This window comes from Sturnira hondurensis, unplaced genomic scaffold, assembly GCF_014824575.4.
Source record: "Sturnira hondurensis isolate 20B ecotype Veracruz unplaced genomic scaffold, ASM1482457v3 Scaffold0001872, whole genome shotgun sequence".
NCBI lineage: Eukaryota > Metazoa > Chordata > Mammalia > Chiroptera > Phyllostomidae > Sturnira > Sturnira hondurensis.
The window spans coordinates 40,150,463-40,171,939 of NW_028074503.1; the positions used below are offsets into that span (position 1 = coordinate 40,150,463).

Below are 21,477 nucleotides of genomic sequence, written 5' to 3' on the forward strand. Positions count from 1 at the left end.
CCCCCCGCCCCGCTCCCCTCCACAACCCGACAAGGGAGGAAGTTTGCCCACGGCGCATTCAGATGCCCGGTGGGCTCCACAATCCCATTCATTATTGTCACAGCAAGAGACACAGCCCCCAGTCCCAGGGAGAACCAGCAGGCCGGGCGCCAGAGCCCAAGGCGTGAGCAGCAGAAGCCCAAGCAGCCAGAGAGCCCCAAGAGCAAGACACCGACCGCAGCCCGGAGGCCGGCCCAGGCCCCACGCCACACCCCCGCCGCCCCAGGGTGCAGAAGTCCCGAAGTCCTGGCATCCACAGGGCAGCCGCCGCCTGGGCCCCCCGCGGGTCCGAGAGCTTTCCCAGCAGAGGTGACGCCCTGCAGGCTGACGGCAAGTCCTGGGAGGGAGGCGCCGCCGCCCCGCTCCGTTCCAGTTAGACCAGCACGCGCCCGACTCCTCGGAGCTCACCTTGCCCGAGCCCCGCTTGGGCGCACCCCTGTCACCTCCAAAGAAGCGCCCCAGGGAGTCGAGGATACCGGTGTCCCTGTGCCGCGGGAGGAAGGCGTGCCTGGCGTGGTCCATGGGGCTGGCGGAGGCCAGGTACTTGGACCCGTGCCTCTGCGAGGGTCTCTTCTGGGCGGCCATCACGTCCGGGGCCCCGCGGCTGCCGCACTGTCCTCCTGGATGGTCTGGAGCTCCTCGGACTCGGAGGGCCTGTCTTTGAAGGTGTTGTCCTCCCTCCCCGGGGCGTCTCGGGAGAAGAGGCGGGCCAAGTGGGGGCGGCCCCCCGGGTCAGCTGGGCTGGCGTCCGGCCAGGCATTCTTCGGGCCCGCCGTGCACTTGGGGTCTGTCGCCGCTGGGTCCTGAGAGGGGCTCCCATTGTCCGGGTCCACAGCTGCCTCTCCTGCAAACAACAGGGAGAGATGAGTGCGGGCCGTGCTAGGCCGCACGGGACAATGCTTCTTTCATGGGCTGGTCCACGGCCTCCTACAAAACCCGCAGGCTGCGCTCGGCCAGGAGCACCAGGGCTGCCCGGACCACCCGGCTCGGCCCGGGCTGTGGCAGCTCCGTGTCCCAGAGGCCCGGGAGCTCCTGGCAGGCGGCTGCAGCCCCACCCCATGTCCCCAGGGGTCGGCCCCATTCGGAGGATGCAGGACGGCCGGTGCCGCTAAGGGACCCGTGTGGACTGGAGCCCGTGGGGCGCGCGCTGAAGCGCTGGGAGCGTTTGTTGCACAGAAGGCAGTTCCGGAACCTCCTGTAGAAAGGGGGCTTCCGGAAGCTGGTTGCCAGCCTGCCTCGAAGAAGCGGGGGCTCCGAGTTCCGTGGGGGGGTCCCACAGGGGCTCACGCCTCAGGGATGCTCACTCGGGACTCTGGTCCGGCCGCCCCACTGACCCCACAACAGTGGGGAGGCCAGAGTGGGGACGGGGCCTTTTTCTCAGCCTCCCGTCTCAGAGGTTTTCATAAAAAAGGCGCAGCAGTTCTCCCAGGAACCGCAGCTCGCCGATTTGCTCTCCAGTGAAAAGCTCGGTGCACGTGAACGTCAGTGGCTCCCCCGTCACTTTCCTCCCCCGGCTTTGTTCCTCGGGCAGTTTACTCACACTTCCAGGGGTGGCGTCGCCCACCTGACAGCCCACAGTCTGCGCTGGCATTTACCCAACAGAATCCAGCCGTTTCCTTGTCCCTCCATCCACCTGCCCACCCCCCCACACACCCAATTATTCACCCGCCCACCCGCCGTTTCCCGAGCGCCTAGTGAGTGTGACTTTCTGTGCTAGGTGTTTGGTTTGCAGTGATGGTCGAGCAGACTTCATCTGATGCGCGTATGTGTGGGTTGAATAACACCCCCCCTAAACAGGATGGCCCCTGTCCTAACCCTTGGATGCTACAAATGTGGCCTTGTCGGGAAACAGGGTTGCCTGCAGGTGTCAAGTTCACGTAGGGTTAGATTGGCGTGGAGTGGGCCCTGGTCCAGTGGCCGGCACCCTTCTAAGAGGGGCCCGGGACTCAGACACTTGGGGAAAAGGCCAGGGGAGGGTACCCTCGGGGACTGAGCAGAGGGGTCTTCAGGACAAGGGGTGCCTGGCTGCCAGGAGCCCCGGACGACCACAGACGAGACCCTGGCTGGAGCCTCTGGGGAGCGTGGTCCTGCTGGCAGCCTGGCGCCAGGCCTGGGGTCTCCAGGTCGCCTGGCCTGAGGCAGTCGGCGCCACAGCCACAGGAAGAGGGTGCGATGTGCCACTTCACACCACGTGATACTGTGAGGGGACGAAGAGCAGGATGGGGTCAGCAAGGCCCCTGGAGGGATGTCGGGTGACGTGGGATCATGCTGTGCCGCCCGGGGGAGTTGGCCTGGGGGCATCGCCAGGGAGAAGCAGAGAGGCCTGAGCCTCAGGTGGGAGGCAGCGGCAGCAGGTGAGCGCAGGTGGGAGGGGCTGCCGACCTTGGGCCGGGCGGAAACCGGACGGGCTAAGGATGGTGGCAGGAAAGGGTGAGGCCTGTCCGGTCCGAGTGGCTGTGTGTCCACCGAACAGGCTTCCTTTGCCCTGTGAGCCAACGGCAAAAGGCCAAGGCTCCCCCACGTGCCCAGCAGCATCGGGGGGTTACGCAGCCACCCCATGAGTGACTGTCACCAGGCGGTCGGTGCACTGGCCCCTCTTCGCAGAGCAGAGTCACTTTCTCCCCATGAGTATCAGGGACGTTGCAGGTGAGAGAACACAGGCTGGCGGTCCGCCCCAGACTGCCGTGACCTCTCCCGGGAGGGGTGTCACGTGTGCCCCACGCAGCCAGGCCCAGGCCTTGGAGATGCTGCACATGGGACACACATGTCTGCCACACCCTGGGATTCACCTCAACCCTGTGGGACACTGGGCAGCACGGAGCTGCAGGCTTTTGCAGGGACGCAAAGCCAATTTGCAGGTTTCCCCAGAAACGGGCCGACGTTCCAGCCCTGCTTTGGATTCCGTGGCCGACGTGAACCGATGGGAATGTGAGGGCGAACAGCCCTCGAATTGTATGGGACTGAGCGCGTTAGCCGAACAGGCATCTGAATACTGACGTTCCCACCACAGCTGGGCTCTGCGGCCCTGGATACGGTCGTTCACGAGCCGCAGAGAGGGCATCTGTCCCGGGAAAGTAGCCTCCCCCGCACACAGGGGGTGCGGGGAGAGCCGAAATCTGCGGACGCGCGGCGCTCTGGGAGGCCGAGGCCCTTTTAATTTGTGAATGAATATCGGCGTCAATCACGTTAAAGCCCGGTGCTCGGCTTTGATTGAGACCCCCCCCCCCCGTGGAGACCCCCCTGGAGCCCGCCGGTGGGACTGCCGGTGGGGCTAGGATGTGGCATCCCAGGGACACGGAGGCAGCGTGCTGCAGCCAGAGCCCGCCGGGGCACTCCTTCAAAAACGAACCTGACCCCTCATCCGATGGCGAGAGTGAGCCCCGGAAAACTTGGGCGGGTGGGCTCCTGCCTGCCAGGGTGGCGATGCCACCAAGCAGGTGGTGGCATTGGGGGAGGGTGCCAACTATTTGAAGAGACTGACAGCTGTCGTGACTGAGGGTCTCCCGCTAAAGGCCCCCCGGTGTCCGGCTGCTCCCACCACCTCGCCCCTCCCAGACAGGGGCCTGCCTCTCGGCCACGCCCCCGACCATTCCCAACAGGACGGGCTGGGCCACCCTGGTGCCTCTCCTCCCCTTTGCCACCGCTGGCTGCACCGCCGGCTCGGTTGGCTGCGCCCCCGAGGCTTGCTGCCCTTGCATCCCTCGTGGATTCTGCCCACATGCCGCTGTGACCCCCAAAACTGGGAAACTACGTTTCCCAGTGCGAGGCCCTTTAGTGAATGCCCCCGAGTGGCCCTCCTTCTCCCGGCACCAAGGACAGACTCGCCTGCCCGCTTTCCCTCTGCTCTCCCGGGTGTCCCAGCCCGTGGGCCCTGCTCCATGTCCTGGGGCCGCCGCTCTCTTGTCAAGGCCATGGTGGCCTGCCTCCCTGTCCCCGTCCTGGCTGTCCTGTCCCACCAGGAGGCCTGCTCTTGTGGATGCTGGTTTCCCCGGGGTCCACCCTGCAGAGCGGCTGCCTCTGTTTCCCTGAACTGCTTCCTGTTCGCTTGTCTGCTTTCTCAGCTGGCGGAGCCCACGTGTCTTGGGTCAGCCGCTCGCTGCAGAGGGGCTGAGGGCCCAGGAATTTGCCCGAGTGGGCCAGGGCTGAAGAGGGCCCTCCTTGTGTGCGGAGCACTTTCGTCCCCGGCGGACTTGCCTAGGGCCACCGAGGAGGGGGAGGGAGACAAAAGGCCTCGGTGTGGCCGAGGACTTGCTGTGGCAGAAACCCTGCATCTATGAGAGGCACGCGGCCGCCCGCCCGGCTCCTGGGGAGGTCTCTTTAAACCCTTTCACAAGCGAGTCTGATCTGCCCACACAGCTCCCACTGAGGCCTCCTTTGTGTGCCCAGAACATACAGTTTTTATTTTCTCCAAAGAGCTCGCCCCTTGAGACCTCCCACAGCAGGGTCGGGCCGGGGGGTCCACGGGGCCCGTCTCGGGGTCTGAATTCCTGCGTCACACAGCCGGGAGGACGGTCCCCATGCCCAGGTGGTGTGGCGATGGTGAGGTGAAACGCACAGCCCAGTCCTCGGGAAGGGCCGGTGCCCCACGGTCACTCTGCCCGACTCTCCTCCGCCACCGGGAAGCAGGCGGTCCCCAGCCCAGCGCTCAGCCCCTGGCCTGGCCGCTTCCTTCCCTGGGACTCCTTTTGGCCCTTTGTCCCTGTGGTCCTTCCAGATGGCCGGGTCCTGTGGGTGGTGGCCATGGGCTTTATATCACGGGGGAGGAGGAAGCCAAGACCTGGCTTCTGACCTGCGTGGACATCCCAGGCTCACCTGATACAATGCCACACCCTGAAAATCCCCCCGGAATCGCTGGGCTGCACATGGCTGGGAAGAACCTTGTTCTCCGCAGAGGGCTCCGGCTGCCACCTCCTGCCGGGAATCAGGTCCCCACCAGCCACCTGTGCCGCTCAGGGGCCTCTTCCCAGGAGCTTGGAAAGGGGGAGGGGCCCTGTCCTGACTCCAGGTGTCTCAGGTCCACTGCCCACCCCAGGCACCGGCCCACTGTCCTCCACGGGGACTCAGGGGACGTCCCATGCCCCCTGCTTCCTTCTGTGGGGGGACATGCCGCAGGAGAGGCTGAAACATGCACCCCAGACGACCTGACCTTCCACGGGCCGAGTTGGGCGAGCAGGACCCAGGCTGCAGGCCCGCAAAGGGTCGCCGTCCGGCCCTCTGCTGGACAAGCCTGCCGGCCTCCGTGAGCCTCGGTCTCACTGCAGCTCTCTGAGGAGGTCGTTCGGTGCGGCCCGCAGTGGGACTCAGAAGTGAGGGTCGGGGGCGGACACCCAGAGGTGGGTTTCGGGAGTCGGAGCCCGGGTGTTCGTTCACTGAGCTCCCGTTTGCGCCCCGAGAGCGAGGCGCGGCAGGGGCAGGTCACCTGCGCTGCTGAAGCTTCATGCTTGACCTGTGGGTCGACCCTAAACAAGCATATTTGGCTTCACTTCACGAGTGAAATGAATGACGGTTATTTTTTAAACGAGAGGACCGGGCGTGCTTGCCGAAAGGAAGTCAGCCCTCTGGGGGGAGGGGTTCTGTTTAATTCCGACCCCAGAGCCACTGCGGAGCCTCGGCAGGGGCCCCAGGACCAGACCCAGGAGGTGAATGGGGGTGAGTGGCCCGGGCCTGGCTGTCAGAGAGAGCTGCTCTGGGGACAAAGCCGCTCACAGGGTGGCGGCGGGGTGGGGGTGGGGGGCTGTGAGTGACAGTGAGGGGGGTGGAAGGAGCATCTTTGCCTGTCTGTCCCACGTAGCCAGGGGGACAAGGACCAGCAGGAAACCCAGAGATGAACTCGGAGCGCCCGTTCTGCCCCCAGAATAAATGCCAGGCACGTGACGCCCTCACAGAGAGAGCGTGTCTGAGCTGCGTGGGCGCTGGCACGCCACACCGCTCGCTGCACCGGCACGGACCACTCCCCCCGTTCACTCGCACGCTTCTTACAGCGGACACAGTGGTCTGCTCACAGAGGAGTTATTAACGCAGAGCCCCGTGTCGGTCAGAACCCCCGTGACACGGATGAAGCGCGTCGACCCCTCACAGTGCCCCGCACAGAGTAAGGGCAGCGTGTCCGAGTTGCTCGCTTTGCTCTTCCCCGTCAGCTCCGAGGTCTGTTTGCTAGATAATCCCATAACACAAGACGGTTGGTTTGGGAAGAATTGCCACTCAAAGTCTTGGGCGGGGGGAACCCAAAGAGGTTCGTGCAACAGAACCTGTGTTATCTGTTTGTGACCAGCAGAAAGATGAGGCGTTGCCACCGATCCTGGAGGGACGAAGCCACGCCTGGGCTGGGACTGCCACTGTGGAGATAGGAAAAACCGACGTCCCCACCTCTCTCTGTGAGCTCTCTGGAGCCTGTGTGTGCTGCACACACGGACGCCACCATGGCCCTGCGACGGCCCCGAGCTAAAGAGGAGGAGGGGGAGGGGGAGCAGAAGCCGCCACCTGTCCGCACCCCCGCCCAGGGCCCGTGTCCAGGGCCTGACACCGGGCGATGGATCGTTCCGCTCTGGCTTTGCTGTGGTCAGGTGAACGGGGGCAAGAGTTCAGGTGTAACTCCTTTGATGGGCGCCCCTTCTCGGGGCTGAAATGCAGTCCTGAGTCGAACCATCACACTCCTGAAAGCATTTGTAGGTATTCAGAGGACACGTTGATCACTGGTTACCCTGGAAACTATCGGACCCAGTGGCCGCCTCTCTCTATATATCCTGTTCTGCAGGTTACAAGGTGAAACCTCATCGTTACATTGGCGCTTGGGCGGTTTGGTCAGGAGAGGGTTACTTTTAGTCTTTTCTTGGGACAGTTGCAGATCAGGCTGCAGCTCCTTCCGTCCCTGGAAGCCCTGGAACAATGGTGCCAAATGTCGGCAGCGGGGACAATGCCTGCTTTTCACAGCCACTCGGCTCCGAGCTTTTCACGGTTTGCCTGCGGTGCGGCCCGTACCAGCCAGCGGCGGCCACCGCTGTCTTCCACGGATGGAAGGAACTCGAAACCCTTCAAGTAGAGGTGTGTCCAGTGCGATGCTGACAGAGAACTCGGGCAGCGAGCCTCGAGCCTTCGGGCTGAGAGAAGGTGCGTCTCAGCCAGAAACTCTCCAGGGCCTGCGGAGGCCCAGCGGGCGACGAGGGCCCTGAGTCCCGGCTCCCGAGCTGGGCCGGCCACTGCCCGCCAGCCACTGCCCCCGGCCACGCCTTTCACAGCTGCTGTTTGTGCCACGGTGAGGTCTGTGTCCCTCTTTGTTCTGGACATCGTTCAGTTGTCCCATTGTGGCTCCGCTGCCCTTACGTGACCCCAAAGCACTCGGCATTTTGAAGGCCAGGACCTGGGAGTAGGTGCGAGGGGTGGGCGGCAGGGCCACCTCTCCCCCCAAGGGCCGCCCCTCAGGTGCCGTCGCTGCCCCCAGGAACCAGCCTCCAGGGATCACAGCGGTGCCCCATCCTGGACCCGGCAGGGTGGGGCGTGCTGTGCCAGCCCAGGGCACGGCGGGTGAGCCGGCCTCCACTCCAGCGGGGGCGCAGGCCACCCTGGGGGCCTTCCCTGCACACCTGCTCTCACCTGTGGGCCATGGGGGCAAGCTGTCCCCCTTGGAGACACCTCTCTCCTGAGAAAGTGAGCGAGGGGCTCCCTTTCCCAAGTTTAGAAGGCCTGGCAGGAGCTGACCGACCCCAGCGTCCCCACAGGCAGCTTACTGCCCCCCCCCCCAGGTCTCCACCTGTCTCCACGGTCACCGGGACGCCTGTGGGGCGGCGCTGTTGACCAGCTGTTGGCTGGAGCGCAGGGAGGGCGGACGGCAGCCATCGGAAGACTCGGGACCGACGGAGCTCCTCGGTCAGGAGCAGGCTGCTGTCCTGGGCCTGCAGGGGCCGTGGGTGCGGGTTTCACTGCCCCATGGATTCGTGTTCACAGATTGGAGCACCTGCACGGGCACCTGCAGCCCCGTCTGCCGACACCGTTTCTATGGTAACGCTGGAGCGAGAGTCATCTTGACACCTGACGGGGTCAGAGGTCTTGTCTGCCGAAAGATCACTCCTAAGTGTGCGTGTGCCAACACCTGCCAACACCCACCCACGCCGCACATGTGCGTGCTTACATGCACATGCCTGTGCACCTCGCCGGCTCGGCCTCAGTCCACGGGGTCTGGGTGGCTCTTTTGTGAACAGAGGTTGTGGGAGACAAAGGAGGGGACCGCCTGCGAGGTGGCGCCCCTGATGAGGGGGCTCGGAGGGCGGGGTGGGTGATGGCACCCGCCTTCCCGCCTGGGTTTCCAGTGGTGAGGGCGGTTTGCGTCATGCGCGGGGTGTGAGGGTCAGAAAAGCCTAGGACAGGCCTACGGCAGCACAGCGCCCTCCCCAAAGCCGGACGACACCCCAGAAATGTGCGCTCCCTCTCTGGGTGGCCCAGGTGGCGCCACTCTCAGTATCGCTGTCGGGAGGTCAGTCCCAGGGAGCTTTAAAGCTCCAGTGTGGTGTTTGCTCAGATCTAAGGCAGCCCTGCAGTGGGACTGTCCCAAGAAATGGAAAAGCAAATAAAACTGGAACGCACGGTGGGGCAGTGGTGGGCAAGGAGGGGCCGGGTCCCCTGGTGGGGCCTCGGAGCAGGGCCCCACCCTTGCCCGGCTGCACACCCACTCCCCAGGGCCAGCAGCTCAGTCCTCGGGGACTGGGACCGGCCGAGTGCGACACCGAGCCTGGACAGTGTGATCCGCAGAGATGCGTCGGTGACGGACACCGGCCTCTGCTCTTTCCTTGGAACTGAAGCTGCTGACACTTGGACAGATGACCCTCGGGAGCGGGGAACTCGAGGTTCTGAGAAGGTGGCACTCAGGTGGACTCCTGTTTTTTCTCTTTTTGTCAAGTGGGAGGGGACCGCTGATTTCATTCGGAGTGACGTTTCTGGGACACTTTGTAACTCAATGAAAGTTTGCACGTACAGTCTCCAATATTACGCAGCGAAGACAGATGGCCCGGGAGAGGCAGCACCTGTTACACGGTGGCCCTGCCCTGCAGAGCGGGGTGTCTCTGGCACGGGGGCGGGGCATCAGGAACCAGGACCAGCAGGTTCGAAAGCCATGCCCAGCAGTTCCGAGGGGCGGCCCCGCCTGCCGTCCTTGGGTTGCCGGGCACACGACGGAACCCCGGAGGCACCCAGGCCGCTTTCTCTCGGTAGGATGGAGGGAGGGTGTCATCAGATCCGTCGTCTGTTGTGACCCGGCCTGAGTCCAGTGTCAGCTGTGCTTGCATGGAAGGGACGGTGGGGACCTGCGTCCTGTCCTAAGAGCGTGGCAGGTGCGCCCCTCCCACCTACAGGCTCCAACTCAGGTTCTGAAAAGCCCCAGGGACCCCGCAGGCCACTTGTGGCTATTCTTCCCGTGAAGAGACAAGTTCAAGTGTGAACACGACTGAAATACTTGCATTTCAATGGCTTCCACTCCCAGCCCTGGGTGGTGGTTCTCTGAGCTGAGGATCCATTCGAACCGGCGCAAGGGGGCAGCCAGGGAAAGCGCCCTGCGGACTGTGCCATGTTCCTCGTCTCAGGGCCAGGCTTCTTACAGGCCTGGGTCATGGGGTACAGTAGACATGTTACACGTATGTTCATGCATGCAGTGTGTGCCTGCGAGTGACAGAAGGGCGGACATGGCTATGAATAATCCTAACACGTATGAACCAGGAGAATGATGATGAAGATGAGGTTTGCTTTAGAAATAAGTAGGCTTGACCAAAATCAAAATCACTCTAAAAGTTACTCTCATTCGTGTACGACACCTGAAACCGGGCATTTGCATGTCGTCACGCCCGTTTATGTGTTTATGCACGCGTGTAGCTGGAATGTAGGATAGAGACACCGTGTAAAGAGACTTTCATTTCAGAGGTTCCCAGATGGACTTGTTCCTGAAATAACTCCCACACAGACGTGCCCCTGGGCGACCCTGGGGACGGGGACGTTGTCTCGGTGGCTCTGCTTCCTGGGAGGACCCCGCGGACCTCAGGCCTCACGGCGTCCTGCCCTGGCCACTTCAGGAGGCTGGCACCTTGCCTGCTCGGGAGTCCTGGGCAGGTGACCCGGCATCGCTGTCACGAGGCCAAAGGGGACCCAGTGCCTTCACGTGAGAACCACGCCAGACCCCGTCCATTCCGCCCCAGGAGCAGGGACGGCCACACGTGAGGGCCACTCAGGTCACCGGGCAGCCTGAAGAAGCCCAGCTTTACAGAAAGGAGTCACTTCCCACTGCCTCCTGAGTCCCCGTGGAGTGAAAATAAACGCCACGCCCCAAGGCCGTGGGCCAGTTCCTCTTCCTCTTTTGTGACATTTTACGCCCGTCTGGCTTTCTCTCGCCCACCCCCAGACGAGGAAACCAGAGAAACAGGGCCCAGAAGGGAGGCTTGGGAAAACTCCAGTGCCTGGGCACAAAAAAGTGTGCAAAACACACCAAAAAGGGCAGAAACAAGGAGGGGACAGACCCATGGTCCCCAGGGTGGAGGGCAGTCGGGGAAGGGCTCGCCGCACGTGTTTCTGTCAAGTCGAGTTTCCAGTGGGGAGGACAGGGGCGAGGACCACCCGCGTGCCCGAAACAGTCACGACGCCCCCAGATGAGGGTGCACAGCACAGCACGTCTCCCGGCTGCTCTGTCACCTACCGAACACGCTGTCTCCCGAGGTCTCCCGGGACAGTCCTCGGGGGGTCCTCTTCCTTTCGGCCTCTGCCCTGGTGGCTTCACTGTCCTGGGAAACAAAGGAAACGGGTTTCAGCCACGATCGCTCCCCGCGCGTCTGCGCTGACACAGGCTACAGTGGACGGTCGGTCCCACTCCCTCCCAGGTCGGAGGCCGCACTGGTGCGGGAGGGGGGCGGGGGTTTCCGCAGAGGATGCTGAGCTCCGCCCGAGCGCACGGGCCCTCTCTCCGTCCAGGGGTGTGTTTTCACAGGAAAGAAACCGTCTGTCCACCCGGATACAATCCGTGAGCACACTCTCACCCCAGCCCTGTGTTTCCAACACGCTGACAAAGTGGAGAACAGTTCTCGGCACCGATGGGGATGGGGCACAGCAGGGGCCCCCCTGGGAGCAGGGACAAACATCCCCAGCCTTTCTTAGAGGACAGGCCACAGAAACCTCGCTGTCTCTGCCTGGGGCCCCTCCCCTGCCTCCTGACCCCTCGGTGGCTTCCCTGTGGCCGTGTCCTTGCTGACCCCACCCCCCGCGGAGATCTGACGTCATCACAGACACACTGTTTGATAACAGAGGGGACCTGGCCTTCCACGCCCGGCTGTCCCCGAACCTCACAGTGGGCAGGACTCAGTGGGGGCGGCGGGGAAAGCAGTTCCATCCGCCCTGCGGAGAGCGGCTCAGACGGACCATGTCTCCCTGAGCAGAGGGGACCGACAGCAGTTCCTGTCTGCTTTTCCAGACCTTTCTATTCAGTTTTCGAAGAGAGGGAACTTGGAACAGAAAAAAATGTCTTGGTGGTTTCTCTTCTCAGCTATAAATTCAGGCCGTGTATTTGTCCCACATTTGTTCTACGCTGATACCAGTATGGTCTTCACTGAGCACAAAATAACAGTTTTGTTTGAGAAGTCGTTCATTCCTACAGTTTGGTTACCATTTTGTTCACGTGGAGTTTTTTGTTTTGTTTCGTTTTTTTGTCATTTAACACCTAAAATCAGCTCAACCCTCCCAGTCCACAGCCTCTTCCTGTGAGAACTGAGGCTTCCCTCCGTCTTCGCGTTGAGTAAAGTCACGCCGGGTCTCGGAGGTGAGGGTGTTTCAGGTTCACAGTGAAAGCTGGATGTTTGCAATGAAGGAAGAGGCTGGTCGGCGGTCGCAGCCTCCGGCCAGGCCGGGCTCAGGTGGGGGGGGCAGGGACATCCCCCTGCTCACACCCGGCCGGTGCGCCCTGGGACCTGCAGTCACATCTCGTCCGCTGTCCTTTCCTAACTGAGAGCAGCCGCAGGAGGAACAGAGTTGGGGGGACAGACGGGCCGTCTATCTGCACCCGCCTCCTTGGGTCTCGTCCCTCTCTCAACACCGGTGACCGCCGTGCACGTGGTGGGTGGGACGGGGCCGGGGACGCAGGTGCCTCCCGTGGAAACCCAGTGACTGATTTCTGTCCAAACACAGGCTTGTTCCCGCCCGAGGCCTGATACAGCTGCCAGCCTTCGAGAATGACAACGTCCCTGAGAACAACAGGTTCTCAACAAGAGCAGTGTCAAAAGCAGAACCCACAGAACCAAGGAGCTGCTGCGTGTCCGATTCGAGGGCATCTCCACCACAGAGAATTCAGAGCTTCCTGTAAGTAACCAATCGCTCGGGGATCCAACTGGGCCAGCGCGGGACCCAGCAGCCCCGGGGCCTGGCCCCAACGCCCGCATCCCAGGCTGGGTCTGTGCCGGCAGGTGTCCAAGTGCATCTGAAGCCATTACGGTCTGTCTTCAAATCCTCTGTGCCTATTTTCCATCCATTAGCCTACTGATGTGAGAGCTGACCTACCTAAGAGCCCACTTACTTTCCCATAACAATTCTGGGGACAATGCAGTGAGAAAAAATGCTCGTGCTGAAGGCAGGTTTAAAAGCCTTTCCTCATGTAGACGAGACTTGTTACTCAGCAGTGTTGGCCCGATATTCGTGACGAAGTAAGTGGTTTGCTGCCCGCCCCGTCCTTCGTTTCTCACTGCACAGTCTTCCTTCGCGTGCGTTCGAAATGTCTGGAGCAGCACAGCCATTTGCTCCCCACCGCGGGCCTGGCGTCCCCTCTGGTCACCACCGGCAGGGCAGGGAAGCCTCCCTCCACTCTGCCCAGGGCTCTCGGTGCAGCCGGGGCCTCACCCCTCCCTGCCCCGCTCACAGCACCTCCTAGTTCACGGCTCCCAGTGTCCCACTCGGACAGAAACCGCGGGTGGATTTTGTCAGCTCTACTTGGAAGGGGTTTGGAATTTCCTTTAAGTATATGAGCAGCTATTTCTTGTAGGTCTTAAAGAGACGTTGTCTTTCAAATGCCTCCCTTGATGTGGTTGGGACTGTGACTGTCACCCACAGAGGGGCGCTCGGTGGGCAGCAGCCCACAGTGGCCCTGGGAGGCCAGGGGAGCGCCTGCTGGCTACGAGGACTTGCTTCCATCGGACTCAGAGGAAACCTAATTAGCGCACACCCGAGATCCCCGATTGCCCCCAACAGCCTTGGAGGACGGACGGGAGTTAAACTCTTCCCAGAGTTCAGGGGGTAGCTGGTGTCCTCAACGGGAGGACCGAGGGAGCCGGGCCCCCCGAGACACAGCGGTCAGGCCACCCTGCTTTGCCGCAGCCCCTGTCTGAATCAGTCCTTCCACTGTGGGGGGGGCGGGGGGTGTCCTAAAAACCGTTTTTACAACACGGAGCTCAGTACCCAGTGTTTGGGTTTGTTCCGTAAGAAGCAGATTCGTCCTTACACCTGCTCCGAGCTGCCTTTGCACAAGGAACAATGGGCGGCAGCGCCCACTGAGAGCTGCGGGGACCCAAGTAAGGAACGTGCAGAGATGGGAAGGCCCGGGCCGCGTCGGTGGCCCATCTCAGGGGCACATCCCCACTGTGTGGAGTGAGAGCCAGACGGGACCCCCACACAGGGCAGGCCCGGGGTCTGGCCAGCGGGGGCTCTCGATGCTGATGGGTACTGCCCTGAGCTGGGGGCGTGGGCTGTCCTGTGTGTTGTGGGGTCTTGGCTTTGGTCTTGGCTTCTGGGAGGCTGGTGTACCCCTGTGGCTGTGACTGCCAGACATGGACACAGGTGTCCCACCGCAGGGTTGGGGGCGGGCCACCTGGGCCGACTGCCGCTGGTCTAGACCAAGGACAGCATCAGAGAGAAAGCAAGCCCCGCAACCCCACGCGGTGGTGTCCTTGCTGGAACATGAGTCTCGAGCGTAGTGGATACACATCACGCCGTCAAAACTCACTTTCCAAGAACAGTTTGAGGGGGGGAGGGCGTGGCGGCGGGTCACAGTGGCCAAGGCGGGGAAGCGGGCATAGGGATGGTGCATGAAAAGCAGTGCCACCTACGTGCTGGCGTCTCAGATGACAAGCCTCACGGGGGGCAGTGGGGACCCTGGGAGTCCCCAACATTAGAAACCGCTGTGCTGCTGTGGGTGCTGCTAAGAAAGCAAAACAACGACCCCGAGAGCGGCAGAAAATATTTGCAAATCGCAGACCCGATAAAGGTCTAGTGTCCAGAATATGTTAAGAGCTCCTGCAACTCACCGGCAACAAAAATCCACTCAATAAAAAAAAAAACAGGCAAAGAATCTGAACAGGCATCTCTCCAAAGAAGACACACAAGAGGCCTGTAAGCACAGGAAACATGCTCAGCATCCGTCTCTGTTAAGAAAACACAAATGGAAGCCACGACGAGACACCATTTCCTCGCACCAGGGCGGACGAGATCAGAAAGACCGACAACAGTGGGTCTCGGTGAGGATGTGTGTCAGGGAAAGCACCCCTGTCCCTGCTATAAGGTGGGGACACGGTGGGGACACACGGCGGGAAACAGTCTGGTGGCCCCGAAGTCCATCGCGGAGCTACCACCTGACTCATTCGATCCGCTCCCAGGTGTGCACCCAAGAGAAACGAACACGTGCGTGCACATGCCAAACCGCGTTCACACGCGTCCACGGCAGCCTCATTCACACTAGCAGCAGGCAGAAATGACCCAAGTATCCGCTGACCAACGGGCGGGCAGGTGGCCCGTGGCCCATTCCCAGAGCGGGAGAGTGCTCAGCCACAGAAAGGAGCGAGGGCCAGCGTGACGCAGCGTGGGCACACTCAGAAGCTGTGTGCTCCGCGAAGGCTGCCTGTCAGACGGTCATGCTCACACGCAGCGTCCTGAACGGGGACATCCAGGGACAGCCAGCAGAGCTGTGGGTGCCGAGGGCTGCCGACGCGGACCTTGGGCTGACACTGAGGAGTGCACGTGTCCTTCTCAGGTGACGGAGAAGTTGTAACATGGACAGGCGTGGTAGCCCCACATCCTCACACACACACCCAAATCCCACGGAACCGCTCACTGCAAGTGGGCGGCTCGTGTCCCGTGTGGGCCGCGTCTCGGTGCGGAAGTTAGAGAAAGAAGCACTCCATCGGCAGGTGGTCCCCGCACTGCTAACGGGGAGCTGGAACTCTGTGCTCCTGGTGGCCCCAGAGGCTGACACCTGAGGTTCAGAAATGGCCCTTTCAACGGCGCTGTGCTGTGAAGGCCCCAGGCTCTGCCAGGGTCGCTGTTCTCGTCACTGAAACTGTCACGTCCTTCAGTGTGCAAAGGAGTGAGCGAAGGGCTAGTTTACACACGGCTTTTGGAAGCCACTGCAAGACAAGTACCTAGAGCCACGGGGAAGCTGTCGGCAGGCCTGTTGAAAGCAGACCTCCCAGCTTCTGCTTCAGGAGCACAGACATCTCGCCCTCTGTTCCTGGAAGCGACTAGTCAAGTAGAAGAAGGACAGCAGTCACACCAGGAAGAGTGTGGGGACAGAGATGGGGACAGAGGGAGGTGAGGGGGAGACTGATTGTGTGAGGTGGGAGCTTACTGCAAATGCACTTACAGCTAATTTGCATGAGGGGGTCCTTCACTTCGAAGGACTTTGCCCATGGACCTTGCCTGTTACTGAGAATGCGATTAGGCCAGGATTAGGCCCTGGGGAGCTCTGATCTGAACTGGAAGTGAACACATCGCCTTGGGCTTCACGGAGCAAAAGCTTGCCATCTGCCTGGACCCGTCTGTCCAATCGCCTCCTGCCACGCAGCTGCGGTGCCGGAGCCTCAGGTCCAGCTTCGAAGGGAGATGCGTTTTGCACAAAAGACAAACCCCGAGATCCACCGGAGCCTTCACCACTTTCCTGAAGAAGCTCCCAGCTCCGTGAGCGCTCCTCCCCACACAGGCTCCTCCTTCACCGGGAAATGGGCCCAGAGTCTCCGCCCTCTGGGACTCTGGGAGGAGGGGCCAGGCCAGGGGCCAGTGACCGGGTCCTGCCCTCCGTCGGCAGTCCACGCCAGACACCATCATACTTCTTTCGCTGTTACCCATCTTCTGACCTTCTCTGCACGTTAGAGAAGGTAGAAATCAAGTCTTGAGCGAAACCGCAGGCTGCTGTGCAGGCCAGCGCAGGGGGAGGGTCGGGAGGAGAAGGGAGGAGGTCCCCAGAACTCCGGCTGCACCTGCCTCCGGTTTCCCCAGGCTAAACGCAGGGACCAGTCCGTCTGGCAGCAGAGCACCCCCTGGTCTGCGCAGACGCCCTGCCGCAGAGCCGCACTCGCTCTGGCTGTGGTCGCAGGGGTGAGGCTCGGGAGGGAAACCTGCTCCGACTCGCTCTGGGCGAGGGAACCCCGGGTCAGGCCGAAGCTTGTCCTGCTCTGTCTACACCCAGAGCAGCAGCTGAACCCCAGTCACCAGCTAAGTGCGTCTCAAGAGTTTCACACCCACAGGTGCTTGGCAGGATCCATGAGTCCCACCCTCCACTCCATCAAGGGCCCCCCAGACCTGGTCTCTCCGCAAAGGCACATCCAGGGAAACGCTGTGTCGGGCCCCAGCCGTCCCTCATTTCATGATTGACAGCCACGGAGAGTCCCACCACAGTTCGTGTGTGTGTGGCTGTTGGAGGGTTAGACCGTCTGAACGCAATGTCACTGTCATTTCACTTTGATGGAATTGCTCGGCTTTGGGGCAGACCCCGCTTTCACGACACCCATGGTCTTGGAAAGTAGCTGATACCCATGGTCCCCTTGGACCGGGGGTGGCCGACCTCCAGCATCCAGTGGGGCTACGCTGTCCCCCGAACATGTGACTATTTAAATCTAAATTGTTTAAAGTAAACGGCACTGAGAACGGGGGTCTTCAGCTGGACAGCCACACGCCCTGTGCTCTCTGACCACAGGTGTCTAACGGCCTTGGCAGCAGGCGTCACAGACCCAGCACGTTCCCGCCATAGCCTGACCTCCTGTGGGACCTGCCGCGGCCGCACCTGCGCGGCAAGGACTCGGAACACTGCAGCCGCCCTGCCCCTTTGATGCACCTGCTGCCTGTGGGAAGGTGGTCTCCTCCTGGCCCCTGAGGTCAACAGGAATTCTTGGGGGGTGGGGGCGGGGGGTGGGGGATGGAGAGAGAGAGGACACGAGGACCAGGGCGTGGCCGAGCTCCGGGATGAGGCCCAGCAGGCCCGCGTGCACCTGCCGTCCGGGCCCCGCAGCTGCACCCGGGCATCCTCGAGCACCCGCGGGGCCGACGGGGTTGGCGCGTCTGCGGGGAGAAGCCTCTACCCTCAGTCCCTTCAGCGCGGACTCGCGTGTCCTATGATTAACCTGAGAATCGCCTGACGCCACCGCCACCTTGTTCATGGGACTCGCCGAAGAAAGTGGAGACCGCACAGAGGTCTGGGAAGGGCTGGCACTGCAATCTACCCAGAAAGGGGAAATCGGGGGTGAATTTGGGGCTCGGAGGCCCCGCAGCCCCTACACACACACGGAGCTCCAGGTGGACTGAAGCAAGTGAATTTCTCAGCGGTTCTGCGTCCGGCCCTGTGACGTCATTATGGCGACTGCACCGGCTTCCAGTCCCATAAGGTCACTGTGGTGCAGGACCCTCAGCCGAAAGCGCAGGGGCCGCAGGAGGCCGGAGAATGGCGACGTGGACGTGGGTCTGGAAGGGCCCTTGTCCTGGCGGGCGCTGGGTACGGTGGGCACCCACCTGGGGTCCACCGCCGGTGTCCTTGGGTGCAGCCTGCCAGTAGTCATGTGGCATGGGTAGGGGACCCGCTGGACACGGGCCACTGCCGGGCTGTGCAGGCCGGGATGCCGAGGACACGCCTGCGAGCAGAGCCGACAGAACCAAGCGCTCGGCTCTGAGCTTCTGCATGGAGGTACGGGGGCTCGCGTGGAGCGGCGGGTGTGGTCCGTGGGAAGAGCAGGGGGCACAGGACAGGGCTGGGCGCAGAGCAGTCCGAGCCCTCTGTGCCTGGGACGGGGCGTTGAGGGGCCCAGATGCTGCAGAGCAGCCGGGTGGGGGGTCAGGCATTCCACGGCCGGGCCCCAGCAGTTGTGAAGGAAGCCAGCGGCTCAGTCTATCCTTGCTGCGGGAGGAGCGGGGCTGCTTCGGTGCCCCAGCGCCCTGGTCTGTCTGCAAACACAGTCTCATCTCCCCGGGCATCACTCCCACACGTGGGGGAGTCTCCTGGGGGACGGGGGTTTCCGCCCAAATACCGGGCTCTCCACTGAACCAGAGAGGCTATGCCAAATAGCCCCGATAATCCTGCCCCCAAGTGAGGGTGGTTCCCTGTTTTTGCACAGTGTCAGGCCTGCGTGCCCATCACCTGAAGTAGTCTGTGTCAGGGAGGAAGGGGACAGAGGGAGGGAGACACCCAGGAGCCTGGTGACGGTGGCGTGTCACCTGTCATCAGGGGTGCAGCAGGCAAAGGGCTGAGAACCACCCTTTGCAGACCCTCCCGGGGACCCCACGGCCGAGCAGAGCCTCAGAACCAAGCGGAGGAGCAAGGCGGGACACGGCGGGTGCTCTGCTAGAAGTGGGAAGAAGTTCTCTGTGGCCAGCGGGAGGGGTCCACAGGGGCTTCCTTCATGCCATCCTATTTCTCTGCGCTCTGCAAACGCTTCACAGCGACACATGCAAAGGGTTCTGGAGGCCCAGGCACCGGGCGGCCCAGCCTCTAGGGGTCTGAGGTCCCCAGCTGCCACATGGCCCGGGTATGTCCAGGGCTTGGAGCCGCAGCGCCCACCTGGAGGACGGTGTTTCATCACGAGGACAGTCTCGTGCGCGTCTTACCTTGTGGCCCTTCTCAGCCCCGGCCTCTCGCTTCCCCACGTGGTTCCCCATCCTGAACCGATCAAGCTGCGAAGGACAGAAAATAAGGGTGTCAGCCCCAAACGGGTGCGTTTAGAATTTCCTGGTGGTTTCTCAGTCAGGACAGCTTCCCCGGGGGAGGGGCTGTGCCGCTTCCGGAGCAGAGAAAACACACCCCCAAACCCCACCCACGGCACATGCCTCCTGAGTGGTTTCACGTAAACAGCTAGACTGGAGGGGAGCCTGTCCAGTTCGGGAACAAACACTCTCAGGGTGTTTCCTCGTGGGAAAAACAGTCAGCCCGTCTCGAGCCAGCTCGGGGGTGGTTCCGACACAAACACGCATGCAGAGGGCATCACGGGTCATGGTCAGGTGCCGCGTGACAAGACCAGCTGAGATGCAGGAAGGAGCTGACAGACGAAAGGTGACAACTGCACCCCTGTGTGCTCACCTCCAGGGGACCCTGTGAGCAGAGCAGCCACGCAGTCCCACCCAGGGCGTCTTATCAGACAAGTATGCCAAGAATCTGCGGAGTTTCCAGGGCAGAGAAAGTTGGATAAAAGTAAAAAAAAAAAACTGTGTTTCTGGTTTGCATATTCTAACCCACTCTCTAGCAGCAAATTCACAGTATTTTTTCTCCAAAAAGGCCCAAAGCTAAAGAATTTAGCCAAAACCCACTCCTGATCTCGGCGCACCTGGGCCCTACGTGGACCTGAGGTCCAAGCAGCCCTCAGACCTGACCTCTGGGCACAGTGCCCCACGGTCAGGAGAGTAACAAACCGCCCTGTCCCATGGTGTCTTCTGGAAGGACGTGTGGGTCCCAACTTCCTGCTGGACCCAAAACGGCTTTCCTTCGAGAGCCTCTGAGTTGAGTCATTCTCTAACCCTGAAGGTTCTCTTCAGAAAACAGGCCATTCTCTGAATTTTCCCACAGTCACCCACAGTCTTGGCTGCCTCTTGGGTGACTAATGAGCTGCCACAGGTGGAGAGCAAACAGCTACCCCGTGACGCTCGGGGATGGGCACCAGGCAGGAGACATGTCCAGGGACGGCCCCACGTGGAGTCGGGGGCAGTTTTAAAGGACCGCACTTCCAACAACTCCGACGAGAGCGCGACTTCGTGCGGGTGAATCAAAGACACCGAGGTTCTGGTGCCGATGTCGCAGCAGCTTTAACAAGTCCCGTGAGTTCCTCACGCTTCATGAGCAGAGCGGAAAAGCCAATTTTTTATTATGCTGAGTGAAATAAGCCAGTCAGAGGAAGACGAGTACCATATGAGTCTAATCACCAGGATGAACCGACAGGCAAAATAGAACCGGAGGGGCGGAGGCAGGAAGCAGACTGCTGGGTCTCAGGGCAGAGGGGTTCTGGACGAAGGAAGGGGAGGGGTCAGCCCCGAAACACGCACAGGACACGCCCACAGCCGGGTGACCGGATGGGATGGGGGCTGGGAGGAGGGGGCAGCGGAGACGGCTGTCATAGCGTCAGCAATAAAAGCAGAGTTAAATGGGCAACCAGGTGTATGCGTTTAAAGATGCCAGTGTGACTCTGTGGGTGATTTCAGTACGGAATGGGATTCTGTCAGCTACCGCCTCCATTTATTCAACTAGACCAAAAACACCTTAGGGGTGGTCTCATGGGGGCAATGGAGATTGGGGCACTTGGGCACTTTCTGCGGTAGGAACTGCTAACGTGGGGGGCAGGGTTCAGCCTCATCCTCTGGGGTAGGGGCTGCAGTCAGAGGGCGCACGCGGGTGGGCAGCTGCAGTCACTCTGAAGTCCAGCCCCTTGTTAGCGCCGTTAAGGTGAATGCTGAGTACAGCAAATGTTGGGCGGCTTCCAGGAACCCTGAGAACTCGCTACGTGTATACAGAACCCGTGGAAGGGCAAAGCCCCAAACGTGCGTGGGTCCGCCCCCCTGTTCACAGGACAAGGAGGAGCCTGTCCTAAGCGAAGCACGGGAAAAACAGGTTACCTCCTTTCACTGAAGTTGACCACTGGGCTCTCGAGGGGTCTCCCCTTGGGGGTACGAAGTCCCTCACGTCACCACCTCGGTTCCCAGCCGGGCAGCATCACCAACCCTCATCCTCCAGCCCTGGCCATCTGCTGCCTCGGTCTGGCCCTCACCCTTGTTTTTTGGTTCCCTGCCCGGATTCGGCAGCCCCTGCACCCCACCCCTTAATGCTCCTCCTCCAGAAAACAGAACTTGGAGGACTTAGCCAACATTGGAGGCCCACGGGGCCCGTAAATATTTGGGGCTACATGTGGATTCAGGCAGAATGGTTCTGGATGAAGGAACTGTGAGGCGCAGCTGAGTTCTACCCAGGGACATGCCCACAGCTCCCGGGAGAGATGGACATCTCCCGCCGTGCTTGACCGACACCTCCCCACGCGGCAGAGCAGAGCTCGAGGTCACACTTGGGGGCTGTAATCACACTTCAGGAGACTCGTGACAGCTGGACACAAACAGAATAGACCCAAGTCACAAAGGGGCAGGTCAGACTTTCGAACGCGAGCAAAACCAGTTAGATTTGATCAGCATTTCCAACCCATCCCGCAGAACAGGCATGCTCTGGCCTCATTGGTGGGACGATGGTCTCCGGCCATCAGC

General features: G+C 61.6%; 1 protein-coding gene across 1 annotated transcript in view; it reads right to left on the bottom strand.

The window, feature by feature from the left end:
- MBP (myelin basic protein) overlaps nucleotides 1-21,477 on the bottom strand; it is a 62,289-nt gene that overhangs the window by 25,928 nt on the left and 14,884 nt on the right. The window contains 4 exon segments of the mRNA XM_037036003.1: nucleotides 448-638; nucleotides 641-883; nucleotides 10,709-10,793; nucleotides 18,850-18,915. Of these exon segments, the coding sequence (XP_036891898.1) occupies nucleotides 448-638; nucleotides 641-883; nucleotides 10,709-10,793; nucleotides 18,850-18,900 (570 nt within the window). The 5' untranslated portion in view covers nucleotides 18,901-18,915.